This window comes from Myodes glareolus, chromosome 15 (assembly GCF_982192425.1).
Source record: "Myodes glareolus chromosome 15, mMyoGla1.1, whole genome shotgun sequence".
Lineage (NCBI taxonomy): Eukaryota > Metazoa > Chordata > Mammalia > Rodentia > Cricetidae > Myodes > Myodes glareolus.
In genome coordinates, this window is record NC_142040.1 from 20,533,635 (window position 1) to 20,552,651 (window position 19,017).

General features: G+C 44.5%; 1 protein-coding gene across 1 annotated transcript in view; it reads left to right on the plus strand.

Moving 5' to 3' along the window:
• Nucleotides 1-13,474: 13,474 nt before the first annotated feature.
• Nucleotides 13,475-19,017, plus strand: part of Homer1 (homer scaffold protein 1) — a 103,752-nt gene continuing 98,209 nt past the window's right edge. Inside the window, exon 1 of the mRNA XM_048455932.3 lies at nucleotides 13,475-14,491. Within this exon, the coding sequence (XP_048311889.1) occupies nucleotides 14,487-14,491 (5 nt within the window). The 5' untranslated portion in view covers nucleotides 13,475-14,486. The remainder of the gene's footprint in view (nucleotides 14,492-19,017) is intronic.

Here is a 19,017-nt window from a genome sequence, read left to right on the forward strand (position 1 = left end):
TAAAAACATGATAAAAACATAATTTATCATTAAAATAACAGATGTTGTGATGGCCAATGCTAGGTGTAAACTAGATGGGTTAAGGGACACCCAGAGAACTGGTAAATCATTATCTATGGCAGATATATTAAGGCATATATAAAGAAACTCATATTTAAATTAATGGTCTTACTAAAACCACCAGGCACCATATTTTAAAAAAATTTCTTTTTTGAATTTTTGGGGGTTTCACATCATGCATCCCAATTATGTTCACCTCCCAACCCCTCATATCTCCCCTCATCCCTGGTGCGCCGCCCCCCATGAAAGAAAACAAAACGAGGTAACCAAGCAAAGAAACAAAAGCTGTAGGGAGCCGCCTGGATGTGGCCTTGGCCAGATAGTGCCAGCACTCCTACAGCCTGGAGGTATACATATCCTTTGATGTTGCCGCCTTAGGCCGGTGTGCTGGAGCCTTGTTTTGCATTTCAAGAGACTCGGTCTCCTGACCTGTCCCGTGGCCTTGGATCCTAGTAGAATGGCATCAACCAATCAGCATTCGAGCCTCTCACCCTAGAAAAGCGGCTGTCTTTGGATTTTTCGCTCTCTCTCGTCATCCCTGTTCCCCATTCCCCCTTTCAAGCAAGGAGCTCTAATAAATTGTGATTGAGAAGGATTCTTGATTTTGTGACCGTCCATTCCTGCTGGTCAGGGAGCGCGTCACATTTTGGTGCTGAAAACCGGGACGCCGGATTTGAACAAGCCAAGGAGGGAGCAGAATTCAGAACTCAACACAAAGAGCGGTGACTGACGTCAGGAAATCCTCCAGATGTAAGCTGATTGCTAAGGCTGGTCCAGAGTGGTAATGTGTGCATTTGTTCTTCTCTGTTGCTTTGGGTTGCGCTGTGATTAACCAGGTGGTGAGTGCCTTTGCTGCTGCGACTACAGCTCTAGTCAAAAGTAAAACTAAGTCCGCAGTAGATCAAGCAGCATTTTTCTAAAAGGACTTCCTTGTAAGTAAAAAGGAGGTTTTTTTCTTTAGCCCAGGGGGTAAGTGCGCACCATGGGCAATTCTTATGGAGCCAGTTCGAACCCCAGGGAGATTTATCGCTCAATCCAGGCACTTTTGCGACAGCGTGATTTAAAGATCTCTTCTAGCACTGTCGCTAACATTGTAAAAGACATTGTTGATGTCTCACCTTGGTTTGCAGCTTCAGGTGACCTAACTTTACCATCTTGGAATAAGCTAGGCAGGGATTTGGAACAAGCAGAAGGAAATATTGGGAGAGGCACACTTCCTTTTTGGAGGATGGTGCGGGACTGCTTGAAGGAAGAACGTAATATAGAGATATTAAAACAGGGTCGCAAGGCATTACAGAAACATCAGGACAGCTTTTCAGAATCAGATCAGAAGGAGGAACAAGAGTGTAGGCCTAGAAAGAAAAAGGAAAAATTAAAAGATAAGGATCCGGAAATAGAAAAGGGGAAGAGAAGCCCCATAGCTTTAGTAGTGAAAGAATTTGTAGATTTAGATTTATCAGAGGAGGAAGAACAACTAGAGGGAACGGCTGCTAAATCCGAGAAAGAGCAGCAAGGTAGCCGGAGGCGGGGCGATGTTGACAGCTTCATAGGAAGGCAAACTTGGTCGCAACTGGCTGCTGCCTTTCCTGTTTTTGAGGAGCCACAGAATTACAACCAATCCCATACAGACAGCTGAAGGATTTGGTTGAAGCTGCGAGAAATTATGGAGCAAATGCCAGTTATACAGACTGGCAGGAGATTGCAAGAGCAGCTCTTCCAGCAGGGCAGTTCCTGGATTTTAAATCTATAGTCCAGGACAAGGCTCAGACCCAAGAGCGCATTAACATACAAAGTGGCCACCCAGAGTGGACGGCTGATATGCTTCTTGGACAGGGGGCATTTGCTGGAAATCAGAATCATTATCCTTGGGAGGTTTATAGGCAGGTTAGTGAGATTCATTATAGAGCATGGAAATCACTCCCTAATAAAGGTGAAACAGCTGGTAACCTAACCAAGATTATTCAAGGTGCTGCAGAGCCATTCTCTGATTATGTGGCTAGGATGACAGAGGCAGCTGAAAGAATGTTTGGGAATTTAGATATTTCATTGCCTTTTGTCCAGCAAATAATATTTGAGCAGAGCACCAAGGAATGTCAAAGAGCAATAGGTCCAGTAAAGGGAAAGGGATTAGAAGCCTGGATCAAAGCCTGCCGTGAAGTTGGGGGGCCTCTAACCAATGCAGGGCTGGCGGCTGCTGTGCTTGCTGCTGCCAGAGGTGTCAGAGGAGATAAGGGAAAGGCATGCTTTAAATGTGGACAGTTGGGGCATTTCAAAAAACAATGTCCCAATAGTCATAATGCCTCAGATTCTTCAGGGCTCTCAGCTGCAACATCGCAGAGGCAGCCAGACATTTGTCCCAGATGCAAGAAAGGGAAACATTGGGCTAATGAGTGCAGATCAGTTAGAGATATAAATGGACAACTTATTCCTATGCCTATTCAGTCATTGTCAAAAAACGGATTGAGGGGCCCATGCACCCAGGGCCCAAAAATATTTGGGGCAATTCAGAACACGATGGCAGTCCCCGAGATGACTCCATCGTCCCAACAAGAAGGACAGCCAAAGGCTCCGGAGGGCTGGACCTCTGTGCCACCTCCAAACTGCTATTAACTCAGGATATGGGAGTTCAGGTCATAGAAACTGACGTGTTTGGGCCATTAGAAAAAGATACTGTTGGCATAGTCTTAGGACATTCATCCTCAATTATGAAAGGCCTGATAGTCCATCCTGGAGTCATAGACCCTGCTTATGAAGGTTGCATTAAAATTCTTTGCCATTCTCCATACGGGGTAGTTTCCATCGCCCCAGGAGACAGAATAGCTCAACTCTTAGTTCTGCCTTCAGGGCGTAATAAGCTTCCAGCGGAGGGGCTTGTCTTAAAGGACAAAAGCCTTGCTCCCATGGGAGTAGATTTGGCTTGTTTATCCTTGGAGCTTGATCAGCGACCAATCTTAAATTTAGAAATAGAAGGAAAGATTTTTTCAGGCCTAGTGGATACTGGAGCAGATAAAAGTATCATCAGATCCCAAGCATGGCCAAAACGCTGGCCCTTACAACAGGCCTCCCAGTCCCTTCAAGGGCTGGGGTATGCACAAACACCGCATATAAGTGCTAAGGAGTTAGTCTGGAGAACAGAAGATCAGAGAGGGACTTTTCAGCCTTTTGTGGTTGATTTGCCCATCAACCTATGGGGCAGGGATGTGCAGTCTCAAATGAGATTGAGACTTACAAATGATTATTCTGATACCAGTAAGCAAATGATGGCACGTCAGGGCTATGTTCCCAATAAGGGACTTGGTAAATGTCTCCAAGGTAGACAGAATCCTATTGAGACTGTCTCCAAGTTAGATAGAAAAGGCTTGGGTTTTTCATAGGGGCCACTGAAGCTGTAGCTTCCACACAAAAGACATTGCCCATCCCTTGGCTAGTAGATAAGCCGGTATGGGTCCCTCAGTGGCCCCTTTCCTTGGAAAAGCTGGAAGCTGCAAGACAATTAGTACAAGAACAGTTAGAACTAGGACATTTAGAACATTCTGTATCGCGTTGGAATACGCCTATTTTTGTGATTAAAAAGGCTTCTGGAGGTTGGAGGTTACTGCATGACCTTAGGGCAGTCAATGCTCAGATGCAGGTCATGGGCCCAGCCCAGCAGGGTCTTCCATTGCTTTCAGCAATACCAAAGAATTGGCCTGTAATTTCCTTGGACATCAAGGACTGTTTCTTTTCAATTCCCGTGTGTCCCCAGGACCGGGAAAGGTTTGCATTTACTCTTCCATCTGTTAACAATGAGCAACCCAATGCTCGGTTTCAATGGAAAACTTTGCCTCAGGGAATGGCCAATAGCGCCCTCATATGTCAGTTATATGTAGATGCAGCATTGAGTCCTGTTAGGAGACAATTTCCTACGGTAAAAATTGTTCACTACATGGATGATTTATTATTATCTGCCCCACATCAGGAGACCCTGAAGGAAGTTTTCCAAAAGGTTACATCCCTTTTGGAGGAGCAAGGACTCCACATAGCCTCAAATAAAGTACAAACATCTTCGATGGTGAAATTTTTGGGGACTATAATCACCCCTGAAAGCATCAGGCCTCAGAAAGTGCTTATTCGCACCCATCACCTTAAAACTCTTAATGATTTCCAGCAGTTGCTGGGAGATATAAATTGGATTAGAGGATATCTAAATATACCTCGATCTGAGCTCTTGCCTTTATTTTCCATCTTAGAAGGCAATCCTGATATCCGTTCACCTAGAGCCATGACCCCGGCTGCAATGCAGACCCTTAAGAGGGTAGAATCTGCTATTACTACAGCTCAATTACAGCGAGTGAATCCATCCTTACCAATTTTGCTATGCATTCTCAAAACAAAAAATTATCCCACTGGAGTGTTATGGCAAGATGGACCCCTCTGGTGGATGCATGGAAATTCCATAGGAGCAAGATCTGTTCAATATTATCCAGAATTGGTGGCTGGCCAAGCATTAATGGGAATAAAGCTTTGCTTAGCCCACTTTGCGAGAATGCCTGACAAGTTGATAATTCCCTATACGAGGGAACAGGTAGAAGTTTTGACAGCCACAGTAGATGGCTGGGCTATCCTGCTTTGTGCATTCCCTAATGTTATTGACAATCATGTGCCAAGGCACCCCTTAATAAATTTTGTGGAGAAAAATTTGGTGTATTTTCCCAGGATTACCTCACCCCACCCATTAGAAGGAGCCTTAACTATCTATACAGATGGCTCAAAGACCGGAAAAGGGGCTCTGGTGGCAGGAAATGCTAAACCTGTGGTCTTTCAATTTCGGCCTGATTCCCCCCAAGTCACTGAGTGCTTGGTGGTTTTGGAGGTGTTTCAGAGATTTCTTGAGCCATTTAATTTAATTTCAGATTCACAATATGTGGTCAATGCTGTGGCCTCTCTTGAGGTTGCAGCCTCAATTCGCAGCTCAAGTACAGTGTCTAATATTCTTTTACAAATACAAAAACATATTTTAAAAAGAGAAAATCCCTTTTATGTTGCTCATATTCGAGCCCATTCTCTCTTGCCAGGACCTATGGCAGAGGCTAATGCTCAAGCTGATGGTGCTACTCGAGCACTCGCCCTTGTGGCTACAGATTCACTCCAGCTAGCTAGAGATTTCCATCAACTTTATCATGTTCCAGCGAATACACTTCGCTTAAAGTTTAAGATCTCTAGGGAAAATGCCAGGAGGATAGTAAAAGCCTGTCCCTCCTGCGTGACCATGTTACATCCCCCACATATTGGGGTAAATCCCAGGGGGTTAAAGCCAAACTCACTCTGGCAAATGGATGTGACTCACATCTCGGAGTTTGGCAGACAAAAGTATGTTCATGTGTCGGTGGACACATGCTCTGGAATAATTCATGCTACCCCACTGGCAGGGGAAAAGGTAACTCATGTAAAAATGCATTGCTTAGAGGCCTGGGCAGCTTGGGGAAAGCCAAGTCGTTTAAAAACCGACAATGACCCAGCATATGCCTCACAGGGCTTTAAAGCCTTTTGCAAGCAATTACAAGTTGAACATACCACTGGCCTACCATACAATCCTCAAAGCCAGGGTATCGTAGAAAGAGCAAATAGAAATTTAAAGGAAATTTTGCGAAAGCAAAAAGGGGGAATAGCTGTAGCAGCTTCCCCCAGAGAAAGGATTTCTCTTGCACTCTTTACACTTAATTTTTTAATTCAAAATATTGCTGGAAAAACAGCAGCAGACAGGCATGCCCTGTTTGAAAGCTCTACAGAGCGAGATTTGGTCATGTGGAAGGATGTATTGATTAATAAATGGTGTGGACCGGATCAGGTAATTACCAGATCCAGGGGAGCAATTTGCATTTTCCCTCAGAATCGTGAAGATCCAATCTGGGTGCCAACGAGACTGACAAGAGAAATAAAGAAGAAAGATGATCCAGTGGATGCTGAGTGTCCTGCTGTGGAAGATTCGTGCGGAGGCAGCAGTGATGACCCTCTGGGCGGTGTCAAGAGCAACTGTTTCACGTTATCACCTTGAGCAGCACCCTGTGCAACCTCTTATCTCTTAACAATTTTCTGACTGACTCTATTCTGCCTTTCTCCCTCCTTGGGGATGGGTGGGAGCAGAGATATCCTTGGCATGCTGTGTCTAGGTGGAAGTGCTGTATGTCTTTGATTGGTGTGCTACCTGCTAGCCCAAGTGAGGAGGGACAAGGTCTTTGTGGCACAAGCCTTGGCAGTCTTGGAATGTGTATCCTCACCCCAGGTTTGGCTCTCAGCCTCAAAAGAGCTCACAGGCAATTAGCCATGCATAGCCTTTGCACCCTCTAGGGACCAGATAGTCCCACGGCACAGAGGAAGGTATGCATAGGCGGAGGGTGTGCAGACACAGCCCTAGCACTCCCAGGGAAGTAGTTGTCCCATTGCACGGGAAGGGTGTGTCTTGCTTTTCTTTTCTTTAATCAGTCCACACATCATGAGGTGGGGACCAGATTGGAAAATAGTTTTGCCTTATTGCTCTAAAAGACAATAAAAGGAGGAGCTGTAGGGAGCCGCCTGGATGTGGCCTTGGCCAGATAGTGCCAGCACTCCTACAGCCTGGAGGTATACATATCCTTTGATGTTGCCGCCTTAGGCCGGTGTGCTGGAGCCTTGTTTTGCATTTCAAGAGACTCGGTCTCCTGACCTGTCCCGTGGCCTTGGATCCTAGTAGAATGGCATCAACCAATCAGCATTCGAGCCTCTCACCCTAGAAAAGCGGCTGTCTTTGGATTTTTCGCTCTCTCTCGTCATCCCTGTTCCCCATTCCCCCTTTCAAGCAAGGAGCTCTAATAAATTGTGATTGAGAAGGATTCTTGATTTTGTGACCGTCCATTCCTGCTGGTCAGGGAGCGCGTCACAAAAAGCAAAAACAAAGGAACCCCAATAAACCAAAACAGAACAAAAACCACACCAGGAACGGAAAAATCTCTGCTTTCCTCTCCTGCCTCCCCATCACATCTTCATTTGTCCTGGTGACACTGGAGGCTTCAGTGTGTCGTACAGGACACTTCTTTGTCCTATCAGCTTGACTGAAGGATGTTCATTGCAATGAGCCACTGGTGTGGTTCAAGGCCTCCTGTTTTTGGCACATCATCCTCCCTGGGTTCTCACCAGAGCTCCTCTGGGATATCCCGTGACCACCCGAATCTTGGAGATCTTGCAGGTATCGTTCCGCAGGACCAGTCCCTTCATGACCTCCAGCAGGACCCAGATGGGGTAGATGCTAGGGTGGGTCAACCCAAGGACCAGTTGGGTGTTAGCTAGGCATGTCAGATAGTCACTGGGGTCACCTGACTTGAGTGTGGTGGTGCAGTCAGCTCTCCTACATGCATGCCCTCAGGGTAGGGTCATCCTCTCTTGTGCGGAGGGGTGGGGGCCCTCTCTCCCGAGTGCGGGGGTGGGGGGCTGGGCGGGTGGAGTGGGGATGGGGTGGTGGGGGCAGCAGGGAGGGCAGCTCTCTTGCTGTAGTGGCCAGTGAGAGACAAGGCCAGCTTTCCCAGGACAGCGAAGGACAGGGCTGGCTCAGCATAGTCCTCTGATTTCACCTGCCATGATTCCCAAAGCCTCCTGAGGTGACATGGGTGGGCCACAGATATTAACATAGACCCCAGCTGTGACTTGACCATGGACCCAGACATGGTCCTTAGCAGCAGTCTGGGCTGGGAGGACCTCCTGGCTCTGGGTGGAAGGAATGGGCACTCAGGTGGGAATGGTTCTGGCAGTCGTGTGGCTGCCGGATCACCAAGGAGTCAGGTTGCAGCCCCAACCACCAGGCATCATCTAATATGTGTATGGTCTGAGTAGAAGAAAAAGACAGGGGAAGAACGCTTTCTACACTGGAGTCTGGACAATCATCCCCTGCCTGGAGACATCAGGATGACAGTTTCTCAGGAGTTTAAATCTGGCCTGAGTGGTGCTATTGGCGTCTCTGGTTCTCTGGTCTTTTCGGCTGAAAATGAATCATTGTGTCAGCTCCTTGGTTCTCCAATGTGCAGATTGGGACTTTATGGTTTCCATGAACTCTGAGCCAAATCCTATAACAAGTGTCTCAGGTCATCCATCATCTGTCTGTATGTGTGTATATACCCTATTGATTCTGCTTCTCTGGAGAACACTGGTTGCACTGTAATATTTAGAGCAATTACTATCTGAACCAGATTAAAATAAATTATTAACTCTTGAAATCTTCAAATGGGGAGAGTTTTTTGGACCATTTGTGAGGAACAGAGCCTTTTTTTGTTGTTTTGTTTTTGTTTTTTCGAGGCAGGGTTACCTATGTATCTTCGGAGTCTGTCCTGGAACTAGCTCTTGTAGACCCAGGCTGGTCTTGAACTCATAGAGATCCGCCTGCCTCTGCCTCCCGAGTGCTAGGATTAAAGGCCTGCGCCACCACCACCCAGCTTGAGGGAGAGAGTCTTTAACATAGCTCTAGGTATTGTTTCTGTCAGCTCCAGGCACGTCAGTGTCTTCCCCAATTCCAAGCAGCTTCAGCCTAATTTCTCTGAAAAGAAGGCAATTTCCTTTTACAAGTGTGGCTGTCCCGAATACCTTGGGTGCTGTTTTTATCCTAGCTGGCACCCACCAAGAGTCACAAAATGAGGTAGCTCATTTAAAATATTTTCCTCATGGTTGTTCTGTTTCCCCATTCAGGAAAAAGATTATTGGTTACCATGGCAATCAGCTTCCACAGCATTCCATGCTAAGTAACTACACAGGTGCAGCTTTACCCTACATTCTTCACTGTAGGTCCCTGAAGAGCGGCATGGTTTCCCAGCCTGCTCGCTGTAGCTGCTGCTTAAAGTGTCCGGCAGAACAAAGTCAAGCCAGATCATTTTTGAAAGGCACTATATCCCATGAATGTTTTTTTTTTTTAAAAAAAACACACTGCACATCAATTTCCTGTAATTGTGGGGTAATTATGATCAATTCCCCTATTGTAGTCAGGCACCTAGCTGAAAACCTTCTGGAATCTTCCTTTTCAAGCCTAGGATTGTATTTTACTTCTCTGACCATACTTGTAAAATCAGCAATGAGATTACAATAAAATCAAAGCACGGGGAATGCCATGAGATTATTTGCCAAGCTCTATAACATAGCTTTCCTGTGGGTAATTCTTAACTCTCTCTCCCTCGACAACTCACAAACCACTCTAAAGAGCAAAGACCAAGTATGGACGCTCTCAAATGAGTAACTCTGAAGACTTTGCCTTCGAGGAAAAATGAAACACCTATATTCCCACTCTTGAGCTGCTTTATACTATTTTAATTGAGAGTCCTCTAAAAAGACTTTTCACTATTTTCTTCTATTGAGAGCAAGACTGGTAACAATAATAAAAGATGGCTTTACTCAAGCCAATTCAATTTAATGATGGCCTGGGTGTGCTAAATCATGGAGCATGTGGACTGAGACTTTTAGCATTCACTAGAAAAAAATTTCCAATTTTTTATTTTTTTCTTAACATTACTTGTAGTCTTTGCTGGTTACTTAGTTTCTTAATAATCATTTGTCTCAAGCTAGTGGGATTTCTATTGCTGGGGAGCTAATCTATGTATTATGTCTGCTTATGACTTTATTTGAAGTGGCAGTGGTGTTTTGTGATTAAAAATAGGATACTCCAAAGGGATTTGCTATTACCTAATGTTAGTCAATTAAAAATAAATTCTGGCTTTATCTCCTTTTTCTGTAATTTTTTTTCTAGCTCATGAATGACTTTTCATTAAAAAAGACCCATTTCATGACACATCTATGAACATCCCATTGGAGGCTACCATCTCCTGCTAAGGGCATGGAAGTAAACTCAGAAACTGAAACAGATGCCTTCGCCCACAGATTCTAAAATCAGAGGGTATTCATAAACCGCCCCACAGATTTGAGAGCAGAGTGGGAAACAGGAACTGTTGAAAACTGAAATGTTACTGAAGTACTTTCTTCCTCTTCCGGTGAGAGAGTCACTCCTTTCTAGGAAGTTCAGTACTTACTTAACAAATCCATAAATTAGAATTGGAATTCATGATATAACAGCTCATTTAGGGGAAAAGATATTTACTAATAGATGAAAAGCCCTATCATGGTTCTCCGATGCCTCTCAGAAGTGTATAGGAATTGTATCAAAGTAGGGGAAGAAAGCCTTTATTTTTCTGAGGACATGTCTCATAACGTTTCAAGGTTTTACTTACAGCTTTGGGTATATACATACATATTATATACATACAACTACTTCTTGGTATGTGAATCACACACAAATGGGAAAGAAAAGAATTGGCCAACTGTAGTTAGAATTGACTAGAAGAAGCTGAAATGATCACATACATTTGGAGTAATTATATCACAGTGAACCCTCAGATTTATTTACAAAAAAGTTGCTTTCTCTCAGCTGACAAGAGGCAGCTGCGAGGACACCCCGCCCCTGTGAGAAAGAGACACTGAGGAAGGGCCCTATGCTAAAGCACAGAAGCAGCAGACTGACGTCTCAGCAGGGGGTCACATTCAGTTTGGTAAAGAACACAAACAGGAGGAAGTTGTGATCATAAGCTTAAATGAGGTGTTTGAAAATGGCAAAGTAAGAGTTAATTAACACCGAGAGAAAGACCCAGAAAGGGAAAATTAGTTCAGAAGGAAATGGTTTTTAAAGGTTTTTTTTGTTGTTGTTGCTTTAGAATTTTAGAGAGTAAAAACAATTGCATTTTAACTTGCCGGGATCAATGATGACACTATTTGAAGAATGGCAGCATTATTGCTTTAGTATTTTATCTTTAAGTAAAAAACTCAATTTGTTTGATGTACCAGTCTCTATCAGTATGGTGATAATACATATAAGACAAACTGGCAAGCAGATATTTGTTTTTCATTAACCTTTCATCATAATGTTTAAGAAACCAATAACCCTTTGTTACCACACAAGTGTAGGTACAGAGCTGAGATCCCCAGCATCCACACAGCTGCTGAGAAGGATGGCATCCTACCTGTAATTCCAGTACCAGAAAGGCAGAGACCGGATGCTCAGAGTATGCTGGCTGCTTAGATTAGCCCTACTGACGAGCTCTGAGTTCACTTAAGAGAGACCCTCCCTCAATCATTAAGGTGGACAGCAATCGAGGAAGACTCCTGACATTAAACCTATGGCCTCCACTCTTGTCATGCATACATGTGCTAGCACACACAAATACATACACATAACAAATATATACTTGTGTGAAAAAACAGGGCTTTTAATATTTCAAAATTAAAGCAAGATCATAATTTTATAATGTGAAGAGAACTGACCACGCAGTCTGATAAGTTACAAATTGGTTCTAACAGTTTTTGCTGGTTATTTTAAATCTTGGGTTCCAAACTCAAGCAAGAAAATGTCAATTGTCAATGCAAAACAAACAAAGCAACAACAACAACAAACAAACAAACGAACCAAAATTGTTGTTCCTTAATTCAGAATCATGTGTACACATTAAAAACATGCATTAAAAACCACATGTAGTAGGAAAGCAGTGACACTCCTGTGAGTGCTTTGCTCAGAGGGGATTAGGAGTTCAAGGTCAGCCTGGGCTAAATACTGAGACCCTGTCTCAATCAAAATAAAAACCACTACTCTTGGCAGAGTCTATATAACTTTAGCTGATTTTATTTTGAACTGCATTGGTATTGATTTATAATTTTTCTAAGGACAGCTTCATGGTTTGGTAATACTATTATGTCCTGAATTTTCCAGGTCACTTCAGGTTTCGAATATTCTGTTTAATGTCAAAGGACTTTAGTTTGTAAAATATGGTCACTGAATTTATAGAGTTACTGTCATAAAAATAAAGTAGTAAAGGCCTTTAGCAGTGTGTAGCAATTCTATTTCTGGGCCATGATTGTCGAGTTAAATCAAATAAAAGTTAAGTTCAGCTTGTGAATCCACCTAATAAAAGAGTATCTTAGGATAATGAGACCATTTAAAAACTTTATGATTTTAAGAACACGGGTTTTACATATGTAGCTATAGTTATGGATGGCTAATCATCCTTGCCATATAGAAAATGAAAACGTACTTGAGAGTTATTGTGCTAATGTATATTTCTGTTAATTAAAAAGGATTGGGTGACAGGCCTTTGTTTCCAGACTGTAATTGATATCCTTGGTAGGTCAGAACTGAAGGGATTCATTGACATTTGCGAAACTGCAGAACGATAATTATCTGAGGGATCTAAGTTTTACTTTAATGAATTTGATTCATTATGCCATGCAGAACCATGGCTATGTTGCGAACGGCAACATTTAGAACATTTGGGAACTCCCCTCAGCTTTAATTACTATCCTTTGTAATAGGAGGTTTGTTCCTAACTCCACTTTTTTTTTTTTTAAAGAAGTTCATGCCATCAGGAGGCGGGAAGTTCAGAATGGTTATTTATGACTCCTAAAATTAACGGTGATTTTCCCCAAGTCTACCAGTAGTGATCACTCTCCCTCCCACGTTTCCCTGCAGGTTGGGATGTGAGCAGCCCGGGGATGCTGCGGCGAACCCAGTGGGAGAGGGAGACAGGACATTACCGGCGACACTTCGGCACGGTTGCTATGAGTGATTCACTCGCGTTTGGCACATTTGTGCCAAGGAAACCTCCTTCTGCCGCCTTCTCCTCTGAGCTCTCCTCCGACTTTTTTCCTCTCCAGCGTGTTAGCCTTTAAGGAAAAGCGAGAGCAGGTGGGTACACAGCCGCTCGCCCAGCCCTCCACCCGCCCTGCTCCTTTCCCTAATTTAGCAGTACTTCCGGCCGCGTGACATCATCCCCCGCACAGGGTGACGTGAGCGGAGGGTGACGTATGTGCGGCGAGGAGCGCGCTGACGTTGCTATTTAAAGGTCCTCCTGCGGGGAGGATGGAGACACAGCGCGAGCACCCAGCGCGCGGAGCGGAAGAGGCCGTGGCACTCCCGAGCCAGCGCAAGAGCCGAGCGCGCTGCCCGCCCGCCCGCCGCCGGTCGCTAGGGGAGGGGAAGGAATAAGGGACGGACCGACGGACCGGCCGGCTAATCCCCTCCGGGCTTGTCCCTCCCCGCCCTGCTCCGAGCCCGGGCTCCGCCTCCGCCGCGCCCCACCTCCTCCTCCGGCCTGCGGCGGCGGCGCTCCGCCCCTCGAGCCGGGAGGGCCGCGCTCCCGGCCCCGCCCCGCCCCGCCCCCTCTCCCGCTCGCCCGCCGTGCTCGCCTCACGCCGGCGGCGCGGACCGGGAAGCGGCGCCCTCGGCTGCGCTCTGTTCGGAGGCGCTCTGTGGAGGCTGTGGCAGCAACGGGCGCCAGGCCGCCCCGGGGCCGGCGGAGGCGGCCGCTGAGGGGAGCGTGAAGAGGCAGCGGCGGCCCGGGGAATGTGAGGCGGCACGGAGCGGGAGAGACGAGCCGGGGTGGGAGCGCGAGCCGCGGCTGCCGTACCTCGGACGAGCCGCGTGCCTCTCTCGCCTCAGCGCGCGGCCGCCAGGAGCTGGGGGCTGGGTGCCGGGGACCGCGCGGGGCTGGGTTCTCTGATTCATTCATTCTCCGCCGTCTGGAGCCCGAGGCCGCCGGTGCTGCGAGGAGAGGCGGGAAGAGGGGGCGGCCGCGAACGAGGCTCCATTGTGCTCGGCGGGGGCCGGGAAGCCGAGGGAGGTGGGCTTGGGCCCCCTGCGCTGCTCCCCGGTGGCCGCTGCGCCCCCAGCTAAGCGCCAGCCTGGAAATGGCTCCGCTGATGCTCTTCGAGAGAACGAATCGATCCTTCCCAGCCTTCTCTGCCTGCTCTCCACCTCCCCTCAGCTCCGAGTCTTAGGAGGACGAACATTGAAAGGACAGATTCCGATGTGGTGTGCCGTGCACATCGCGAGCGGCCGGGCTTTGCACTTCGAGATTTTTTCTATATAATTTTTTTTTTTAATGTAAGCGAAGGGAGACAGGGGCATTGCTGCCTGTAGGATTTTTTATTAAAGTGCACGTCGCGTTGGGTTGCACGCTCCACCTCTAGGGACCTGGTGTGGTGAAATTTGAACCCACCGCCTTAGCCCTGAGAAGGCCGAGTTACCTGGCTCCCTTGAGTGGCGAGGGAGACGTGAGCGAAATGACCAGCGAACTCGTTTTTTATAAGACTCGGTGAAGCTGGGTTTTGCGTTTTCCTTCATGCACACACGGATTTTGTGGAATAGTTGAGTGCTGTATTCTCCGCGCAACCTCTTCAAATTCCAAATAAGCAAATGTTTGAACGTTTTGGTATCGGCGCAAGTGAAATCCTTTTGCCGACAAGAACTAACTGAATTGTCAGCATCGTTGAGTTACCTCCGGAAAAGATCTCGGGGGTGGAAAAGCAACTGCAAAATAACAGACGGAGAAAATTCCTTGGAAGTTATTTCTGTAGCATAAGAGCAGAAACTTCAGAGCAAGTTTTCATTGGGCAAAATGGGGTAAGGATTTTGTGCTTATCACAGCTTTAAGTCTGTTTGTGCGTGTGTGCTGCTGAGTGGTGGGGGTGGCTGCTTTTAAATTCTCCCCCTTGCTCAACGGGTACTACTTTAAAATAGAGATTGTATTTGTGTTGTTGTAGAGCGACGCCAGAGGTCCTAATTAGAACGTGTAATGTTGTTTGTTACAGTCTTATTAATGATTTGTATGAAGAGAATGCGCTGGTCTACCCTGTACCTCTTCATTGGTCAAACCGCTGTGTAGGTTACCAAAATCTTGCCATCTTAGGTTTGGTTGACCTGGTATTGTTCGAAGAGAAGAGTTGCATTCTTCCAGGACTTTGTAGAAATAATCAGTTGCACAAAGGGACGATTGTAATGAGTAGTTAGACTACAGTCCTTGAAACCGATCCCTCGTAAGTTGTTGCCCTCGCTGTGCCTGGTGTTTTATCCTTGAACACCCGAAGCTGAATGTACAGCGTTAGCTTGCTGGGCATTAAAACGGAAATCTCCGAGTCTCACTACTGCGGTCTCCACGGTGTGGTCGCTGGAGAGAGCAAGCTTTTGATTAAAGGGACTTGTTCACTTTTTCTGCTTTTCTCTTTTAAGCTCAGACCTTTAGCTTGTGTCGGCAGTGTCAGATTTACATCCTCAACATAAGCCAGCCAAGAGTGCATTTTCCAAACTTTTGATTCTAAATACCGCAGCTTAATAAAATGCGAGGAGCTCCTCTTTTTTTAAGCTGGAAACCCGTGTTACGGGAGTGGTGATTTATTTATTTCTTTAGGGAATTGTTAGTGCTGTCTCTGAATTCTTCCTGTGGTCGAATTAATATCGATAAACACGTAGTTGAGAGACAAGGTTTGGGATGATGGATTTTTGAAATTCATTGTGATGGCTTATTAGGAGCACACACTTTAAAATTCATGTAGTTTCTTTTTGTTCTGGCAGTTAAAATTTGAAGTTTGAAGTTTATTAGCTTATACAACTTTGAAAATGTAGAACACGTGTCACAGGAGACCTTCCTCAGATATTAATTATGAGATGATAATTATGTTTAATACTTAAATGACAAGGATAAGAATGTAATTAAAATACCTTACTCTATTTCTGGTGCTGCTAGTAGCTTAGTGACCTGCAAATTACTTAACCTTTATGGACTGTATTCTTATCTGTATAATAAGGAGTATAAATGGACCTGTAAAAATGAATTTTTTTCTCCGTCCCTCGTTTAATAGTCAGTTGTTGACTTTTTTCTTCTAAACTGTTGAAGCACTTAAGCTAGAAAATAATGGTGTTTGAAAATGCACCAATTTTTAATGAGAAAATACTAAAAATATATTAATATTGGCTTCCCTTGATTATATGCAGCTCCACGTTAAAATGTATTGTTAAGTCATGTTGGAGTGTCACGTGCACTCGCAGCTACACACAAAATCAAATGGCAGTTTTTCATTGCGAAGACTGAGTTCTCTAGCCTGGAGTGGCAGCATCATGAAGAGAACCAGTTTTCTGTGTCTCTCACGTTACATGAATGCCCACTGTTTTACCACGTGAAGACTGAGACTAATTTAATACTAAAGGAGATTAGTGTTTGAAATATGAATCTAAGCTACCTACATGAAACACATTGAGTTTATAAACAACTCACTAGCCTTTTTGTTAGAAGTATTTTAAGGGGCTGGAGGGGGCTTGGGGTTAAGAGCACTTGTGCTCTTTCAGAGGACCTGGTTCAATTCCCAGCACCCACATGGTGGCTCGCAACCCTCTGTAGCTCCAGTTCCCAGCTCTGATACCGTTTTTTGACCACTGCAGGTGCCAGGCTTGCAAGTGGTGCACATACATACCTACAGGCAAAACACCGAAACACATAAACTAAAATTTTAAGGAGTAAAATAAAATTTTAAAAATGACTGTAATGGAGTCCTGATTGATGAGTAATATAATTTGAGTTTGGACCTCCAAGATTTAGGTGCCAAAACTTCATGGCCAATGTGATAATAACTAGTATTAAGAGATCTAGAAAGAAGGGATGGAGAAGTGGCTCAGCAGTTAAGAGCACTTACTTTTATTTTCCCCACAGTCTGTATTTGGGAATGTGGCCCTTTCTTATTGTGGGTGATTTGACTTATCTGCACTGTTGAAAGTGGAAGGGTTGGTGGAAATAGACAAGAATGTCCTACAGCAAAGGCATCTGCCAAAGCATCTATCCTTTGTAAGTGAATAAGCATAACCATCTGGGCCTCTTTGAAACAGAAGTTAGTATTATATGACCTTTAAAGTTTTCCCAGGCAGTCCTAAATTACCTTACTTGGACGAATATCCAGAATTTCACGTGGTTAAGGAAGTTTATATATTACAGATGGATTTTTGATGAATGTTATGATATGATTTACATTAGCTTTAATTGCAGGTTACCATTAAGGGGTAAAGGAATTACTTTCTTAAACTAAAATAAATGATTAGGCAGGAAAAAAATGGCTCCTGTAATACTAGTTTATGAACTGTGGAAAAGGAAAAGAACAGCTGAAACCAACAGTTGGCAGAGTCTGTCAGAGTTGCACACACTGTTTTTAATTGGAGTGAGGTCAACTCAAGGATGGCTGTGTAAAAATAGGTATGGCAGACACCTTACAAATAAAGACAATTGTATGTGTGAAATGAAGCCCATGAGAAGCTTCAGAGTCTCAATGAGGAATACCTCTTAGGTTGTGCACCTCGGAGGCATACCATAATGTTCTTAGTGAGTCTAGAACTCTTTCAGAACACTGGAGAAGGCAACCAATAGCAAGCCACTCCAGCCAATTGTTTTAAGCTACTTTTTGTTTTTACTTAGTGCAGTAATGCCTCACTTTATTAAGAGATAGTTAAGTACAGAATGGGAGTTTCCCTACTAATGGGTGATGCGATTTTTGTTTTTCTGATACCTACCCTACTTTGCAAACTTTGAGCCTTTTCTTTTTGCCTTGAACTCTTAGAGAATGGAAGTGGGTGCTGCTACATTGTTACCTGGAGTCTTTCTTTGCTGGAAGATGAGAAACTGAGTCTTGTTTTACTTAAGGCTCTAGGGGTGGTAGCAAACATGTGGAAATGTTGATCTGCCTGTCACAATAGCAGTGTGCTTTGTAAAGGCAACCATCTGACCTTTCCTAACAATTTAAGTCCTTAGTTCTTTGTTAATTTTACCAAAGGTTCAGCACCAATTATTGAAGAGTTGAAGAGTCAGTGAAATGTGCTTCTTCCCTAAAGGAGTTGATAGTTTAGAAGTGGGGAAGCCTGGTTAAAGTAGATGTGAGATGATGAAAGAGCACACAGTATGTGTGTGAGGAGACATTTGCTGCTGTAGGAAACTCCACCGACTTTGGAGCCGGTGATATTAATTACTAAAAGGTGAGTTCAGGTAGGCCTTGTAGATAAATGAGAGAGCATTTAGATAGAACAGTGATGGACAGAACCACTGCATAAAAGCCTTGCTTGCATGGACTCCTTTGGATATAGAGTGAGTCTCCAGAACTTTATCCAGAATCATGTGAGCCAGTGAAAGCTAGGCTGTGCAATAGACTGGGCTTGAAAACTCAAGACATATGACCCAGCCTGATGTGGCATGCTGTACACATCTAGTCCTTGGGAAACTGAGGCAGGAGGATCTGGAGTTTGAGGCCAGCCTGCAAAATAAATAAATAAATAAACTGAGGCAGGAGGATCTGGAGTTTGAGGCCAGCCTGCAAAATAAATAAATAAACAAACAAACAAACCCCAAAAAACCCAACCAGACAAATTTAAAAATATACCCTGCAGCATACATTTTTATGCTGTGATGTAGTACTCCCATGTTTAAAATAATAAAAAATACAAAATAATATTCTTTCTTTATTTGATGTAGTCTGATAGTTTCTATTCGATTATATTCCATTTAATTTTCAGTAAGTGATAATGAAGATCAACTACTTAGATTTAACAAGCCCGTGGTTGCAACTGGCAGTTTGAAAAAACATTGTTCTTGGTGGTCTGATAGGAACCATTTCGGGACGGTAGAAACACCAAGGTAAAACAATGAACTCTGCTGGGTAAAGGAAGTGAATAATGGAACAGCCTGGGAAGTTCCAGCGTGGAGAGGGAGTGGTTGAGAAATGTGTGTTGGCCAAAAGAGTCAGGCTGTAGAACTGGGAGCTTTCAAGTACAGAGGTAGTATGTGGGAAACCGCATGGTGCGCTCAGAGAGAGCTCTGAAAACAAGAGAACTGTCCTTGTTCTTACCTTGCTGGCTTCTGTTACTGACAGTCAAGATTAAAAGGCATTAGCATCTCAAAAGATCAGATCTCTGTTCTGCCATTTGAGTTTTCTCTTTGTGTTGGATATTGATAATAGAATAGAAGAACAGGAAAACGAATCCCAAATATTTAGTATTATCTGGAATCATCAGTTCCTACTATAAGGTTTAAGTGACTGTTTTAGGTAGCCCTCGTATGCTAGGTTTGAACCTGTCTAGTCAAATGTAATGTGCAGGCTTTTGTTTGTGTCTCTTGTTTT